General features: G+C 38.3%; 1 protein-coding gene across 6 annotated transcripts; it reads right to left on the bottom strand.

Annotated features, from left to right (window-relative positions):
• Nucleotides 1–407: 407 nt before the first annotated feature.
• Nucleotides 408–5,225, bottom strand: LOC135144334 (uncharacterized). 6 transcript variants are annotated; one of them, XM_064076364.1, is made up of 26 exons: nt 5,170–5,225; nt 4,876–5,012; nt 4,668–4,817; nt 4,540–4,597; nt 4,354–4,492; nt 4,237–4,299; nt 4,112–4,184; nt 3,893–4,014; nt 3,717–3,841; nt 3,519–3,655; nt 3,343–3,461; nt 3,222–3,285; nt 3,053–3,153; nt 2,829–2,994; nt 2,662–2,775; nt 2,481–2,614; nt 2,305–2,427; nt 2,177–2,250; nt 1,955–2,122; nt 1,798–1,894; nt 1,576–1,744; nt 1,459–1,525; nt 1,179–1,402; nt 1,027–1,121; nt 807–969; nt 408–716 (listed from the first exon to the last, which is right to left on the bottom strand). In XM_064076364.1, exons 2-23 carry the CDS (start codon nt 4,982–4,984, stop codon nt 1,246–1,248), a joined length of 2,529 nt encoding a protein of 842 aa, XP_063932434.1. In that variant the 5' UTR covers nt 4,985–5,012; nt 5,170–5,225; the 3' UTR covers nt 408–716; nt 807–969; nt 1,027–1,121; nt 1,179–1,245. The 6 variants fall into 6 exon arrangements, with proteins under 6 accessions (XP_063932434.1, XP_063932433.1, XP_063932432.1 ...); XM_064076363.1 differs by having other exon boundaries at nt 408–752; nt 5,084–5,188; XM_064076362.1 differs by having other exon boundaries at nt 5,084–5,188.
• Nucleotides 5,226–5,547: the final 322 nt, after the last annotated feature.

The following is a 5,547-nucleotide window of genomic DNA, read 5'->3' as shown; positions in this document are numbered from 1 at the left end:
TAAAACGCAAACTTTACAAAATACATTTAAATGTAAATAACAGCTGTACCCCCCCCCCCCCATAAATTGGGCTAAGCTTGTTATAATAGTAAGGCGAAGAGTTTAAAAAAGTAAATAAATTTGTTCTTTCAATATTAACCTGATCGAACTTTGTTAAATAATATTTTAAAGCACAATTTTTGCACGTTGGTAAGGAGCGGTTAATTATATGCTCATTTTTGGTTGTGAGAGCGAACAAAAGACGATAATAGTTGGTGTTTTTTCTCTTAAAGGGGGAAAAGGCGCAATGAAAATAGCTATAGACGGCGCAGGATAAAAAAATTTTTCATAGTTAAGTCGTATCATACGAGCAAAATTTTTGAAGATGTACTATTTCCAGCAGGTCTTTTCGGAGCAAATAGCCTGTTTCTAAGGATGATTTATTAATAGCCATAGTTAAGTACAAGCTTTAACTCCCATAAAAATATTTCTGACGTTCACTAAGGGGATGGTTCTTTCAGTTCGTGCAGTCTTGCTACGTACTCAGCGTCTGGCTTGCCAAAAGTTATTTTTCGTGAACTTTTTTCGGAAGTTTCAAGAAACGATGCAATTTCGTGTTTCTTTTCTTCTGAACAAAAAGGAAGTATGGAGAGGACCATATCCAGCTTTGAGTCAAAATCAACTAAAAAGGATTCCATGCTCTTATGGATCAACAGTGTTCTACTTCCTGCATTATACTATGCAAAATTTAAACTTGATAAATTCTTTAACTTCTTAGGGGAAGAGTAATCACAATTTTTAATACACGCATACTGACTGATGCTTACGTTCAAAGCAGTTTCTGCCGTCCTTGTTGAAAGAGAGTGTAGTTGTTTTTGCAACTCTGTGCTATTCTTAGAAAGAATAGGAACAGAGTTTCCAAAAGCAGAGGAGCCCCAGTGGACATTCAGCATAAAAAGCTGATCGGTTTGGAAAACCACAAGTGGCCGTCTAAGCAGAGTTGTTCGTATATGATTCTTGGTCCAAAAAATATTTGGCTAATATAACCGAGGATCTGATTGGTCAAATGGCTTGAGTGTATGAGGACACTTTGTGGGTTTCTTTATAAAGGGAAGCGCCCCACGAAGAAGATTAAATTCAATCTAGAGGGTTATCATTTCATAGTAATAATAATGTTGCGTAAACTGCCAAATATCCACCTCAAACAAGGAAAAAACGTTATTAGCACATTCATAACTATTTATCTGCATATATACAGTCGTAAGTTTATATTTCCTGTCGATCATATTTTATATAAGAATTTAGTTCCTGAAAAAACTGAGTTCTGGAAGACATAGCAGGCGGCCCAAAAATAATGAGGTTGTGTGCCATTAAACAATGATACATGTTGATGAAAAAAGAGACTCTCTCGTGGTTTTCAAGGCTATAATGCGTAATAGTATAGTATAATAAACAAATAAAAGAAAACATTTAGCCTACCTCACAAGTCGTTCATAGCTAAGAATCTTGAGTTTAGAAATTTCATTAAGAAAGGCAATCAGTTTTTCTGGATTGTATAATAATAAGCGAGTAGTTATAACAGCAACATAAACGAGCCTCTTGATGAATCGGCCTCTAGAGACAGAACAGCCCTTAGACAGTTGGCCATGAGATCACAAGGGTGCACGTCCCCCATGCCGGGGGGAGTGGCGCCAAAGTACATGACGCGTTCGTTCATGAGAATCCGTTCGCTATCCCAGCGGTGTTTTGAGCGGCTCGCATAGGACTTGAAAAAAATGAAATTTTGAGACAATTCGAGCCACAAATTAAAGGAAAAACTTCTTGAATGGCAATAAGGTCATTTAAACCAAACACTTGCCCTACGTTAACGAGATTTTGCTGCGCAGCCATTACCTGCGCGATAAGCTTGTTCCACCTGAAATGAGAAGAATGTGATGAACAGAGAACAACGTAGCATATCCCTACACTATCACACCATTTGTCACGCTTGGCCTTGCTATCGAAAGCAAGGTAGTAAACGCGGCCAACAGTAGCAACGTTAAGGAAGGAAGCTGGGAAATACTTCTCGGGGTTTTTCTGAACCTCTAGAACATCTCTCAAGTCGAGGTCAATATCACACTTGCGACGATTCTTCGAATAGAAGCTATATAGTTTCGCATAACACATGTCTGGTAGAAACCCCCGAGAAAGAAAGCACCAAAGACGAGAAGCGTAGCAAACGGCCCAACATTCCATCCAACGAGTTTCCCACACGGCCCGTCCAGCAATCCCCTAAACATTATGACAAATATTTCGAGCGGGCAACAGGCGCCAAATATATAAAACCTCAATGGAGACGGCCCCGTGAGTATAGTTCACCGTCAGATCCAGTTCTCGCAAGGAGCCAGTGAACAGAACAGAGCGCGTGTTAAAGTGTTCGTCTAGGAAGTATGTCAGCGTCTTTCGGCCCTGAAATAGTTAATATATGGCATAAAGTGATTTTCTTTGATGATAGCAAATACTTCAGTAGTTTTCAAAAGTTGCGCAAGGAAATTGGAAATGTCATCTCTAACGAGTTCAATAGAGTGGGTAGAAAGTGAACTGTTAGCAAACGCACTGGCAGTTTCTTCATGGCTAAACTTCCACTCAGGAAACCCTGATGATATTATGTATGTAAGGGGATAAGCATGACGTTAAAAGCACCTTTTGAAGAGCCGTGAATATGCGAATGAAGGGTTTGTAATTCGTGGATGCTACCGAGGCTGCGAAGGGCAGAAACAGTGTCCGATGCCTCGTTGCTCGGCTCTTTCTCGCTTTCTGAAACCTCAAATATGACATTTAGAGAGAAATCACCAGTAATGGGTGAGTACCAGTGACAGCAGACTTTGGTTTCCTCCATATTTTGACAACAAACCAGACGCCTCGCTGGATGTTGGCTCCAATGACATACATTGGACATGAGATTGATATAGTTTCCTGGCCCTCCTCCGGTAAAGTGGCCTTGTTAATAACCTCATGAAGGCTCTCTTGAGAAAGCTGTGTGCAGGGGGGTGTCTTCAGCGAGCATGGGTGCACCATAATATATAAGTGATGCCTCCGTCTTGTCTGCATGTAAAGCCGCTGCTGGAATGATATTACTGGTGGTGCTGAGGTTTCCGACACTGCACTTATCATCGACCCAAATAACCTCACCCCCTTTAGTATAATTATGCATTTGCGTACATCATTAGCAATACTAAAAATCACCTACTGCAGTTAAATACCTGAATGTTCAATTTCAAAGGAAAATAAATATTTTTTACGATCTCGGTGGTGAATTTTATCGTTCTTTTTACATAATGAATATATATTAAACTAATATTATAAATGATATGAAAGGCAAACTTTTTTAACGGTGTAGGCGACCAGCCATAGAGGAAGATCGCCCAGGAGCGTTCGAATGTCTATTTTCTTCTTTCCAGGAAAGTTCACGACCGCCCATTTGATGAAATCCACGTACATTCCTTTTTTTAGCAATAGTAATTAACGGGCCGACTAGAGCCTTTAACCAAATATGACACCATGCATACTAAAAGTGTAGGTGTTCTCGGCCAAATAGTAATGCTCTAAAGAAGCACGTGCCTTCTTGTCCAAGGGCTCTGGGAGCATCCCCACGCAGAGGGGCGGGGGCTCCTCACCCGGCGAGGTAATGATTAACCTTAAACGAGGAACCGAGTAATGATGAGAAATGTTTTCTGTTGCAGTTGAGAACAATAAACCTATCCACAGTTGTTTCCAGGGGAAATACGACGTGGGAGCAGTCGGAACCGTCCTTTTCGCCCCAGCTATAATGAATACCGCCTACTAATCTCTCACAAAGGGCAAGCACGGTGTTCATAATAGCCTTAGCGATAAGAAAGTAATCACGTAATGGACGACTTGAGTGCAAGTGTACCTTTCCTATGAGGCCCACGTGGAGTTTCCGCTTTAATTCAATCCCAAACCAAATTTTATCGTCATGGTCAAGATCATGAAGAAACTTACCCTGAACTTGAAACTCGAAAGTTCGATTTCTCCCTAAAAAATAATTTTTAAAAAGATGTCGCAAAAAGTATGTTTCTAAAATAAGAAAGTTAGTTCGCTTAAAGGGATTTTTACAAGTTTATAAACTTACCTTCAAAATATGACTGATAGGGTCCTGTGTTAGGCTCTGTGCGTATTTTAATAAGACAGAGGCCCTCAAAATGCTCAGATTTATTTATAAATTGTTAGACAAAAAAGAAGTAAAACCTATAATACCTCAGTAGCAAAGGAATCGGGTCTTCGTGAGTTCGGAGTTATAGCTTTGGATTCACCTCCATACTTAATAATGCATTTTATAAGAAATCTTTAATACCTACTTAAAATTAAAACTACAATATGAGTAAATTTTAAGGGGAGTTGAGCAGATGCAGAGGAAGTTTGAGCGACCGATAAAGAGGATAAAGGTGATGATATAAGCTTTCTTGAGGTCATTTCTGACAGCTCTTTTTGTCTATTATTTTGATTCGAATGTCTATAACGCTAAAAATAAATAAGCTTAAAAACTAATTAAAGTGTTACAAGGAAGTTTCAGAGGGTATTATAGTTTGATTATCAGAAAGTAACAAAGGATTTATCCCTAATAAGTTTAGTAAAGTATTTTTAAGTAATTTATAACTTTCTTATAACAAGTAGATCTACAAACTTACACTTCCTTTTTAGCTGAGAGGCCACAGGCAAAGTAGTTTTCACATTCCTTACGGGGGGGTGTCGCTTATTATAATTTTTTGAGGCAAAAGTACTATCTAATAAATTCGCTCTATAACTACTTATTAAGGGTACGGAGAAAAGGCCGATGGCTAGTTAACAGAACAATAAGTACAAAGTTAAAATCCTTTTGAAAAAAACTCTAAGTACCTAGAAAAAAAATACCAGTGTACCCCCCAATAATATATCCAAATAGCACTAATCCAATCTGATAATATGTATTAAACAAGTCCTTTGCGAAAGTAGTGCTAAAGTTCATGGGCGGGTTAAGAATTCAAAGGTAAGGCCTATTAAGAATAAGTTATACTAAATTACCTCACATTTATAACGCAAGTTAGATAATACGAAGTAAAGATACATTTAGAAAAACTGGATAAGAGAATAACTACTAGAGTACACAGTTTTAGGGATTATTTGTACATCGCGGTTGTATATTAAAAGTACAAATTTAGAAAAAGTTAAGCGGTGCGGAAACGGCTTATCTTGAGGTTAACTTAAACTTCACCAAAAAAGGAGCCCAACTAGGTTCCATTAGTCCGTTAAACCTAAATACACGAGGCCCCACCCACAAATAGTGTATTTGTCAAATTAGTGAGAATTATTGCACTTCTTAGCAACTATATTTGCTGCTTTATTCTATAACAACTAACATTAAAAAATTTTAACAAAGAACAATTAGCCAAATTTGGAAATCATTAAGGAAACCAAAAGCTGAGGAGTGGGCGGCCAGACTGTGAATCTTAATTTTGAAAAGCTGTAAAAAGTTTATTTTTCAGTCTTATTTTAACTCTTCAACTGTTACGAGCCAAACAGGTCAATTAC

This window comes from Zophobas morio, unplaced genomic scaffold (assembly GCF_036711695.1).
Source record: "Zophobas morio isolate AGI-343-1 ecotype UQ-CSIRO unplaced genomic scaffold, CSIRO_AGI_Zmor_V1 ptg000094l, whole genome shotgun sequence".
In the NCBI taxonomy this organism is placed as follows: Eukaryota; Metazoa; Arthropoda; class Insecta; order Coleoptera; family Tenebrionidae; genus Zophobas; species Zophobas morio.
This window is presented reverse-complemented; position numbering and strand designations above follow the sequence as displayed.

What these genes read in the sequence shown, in the direction of transcription:
- LOC135144334 (XM_064076364.1), bottom strand. Translation starts at nt 4,984, where the DNA reads ATGAACTTTAGCACTACTTTCGCAAAGGACTTGTTTAATACATATTAT. An exon ending in TACATGCAGACAAGACGGAG is followed by an intron (nt 2,995 to 3,052) that starts GCATCACTTATA and finishes CCCTGCACACAG; the next exon opens with CTTTCTCAAGAGAGCCTTCA. An exon ending in TATTCACGGCTCTTCAAAAG is followed by an intron (nt 2,615 to 2,661) that starts GTGCTTTTAACG and finishes TAATATCATCAG; the next exon opens with GGTTTCCTGAGTGGAAGTTT.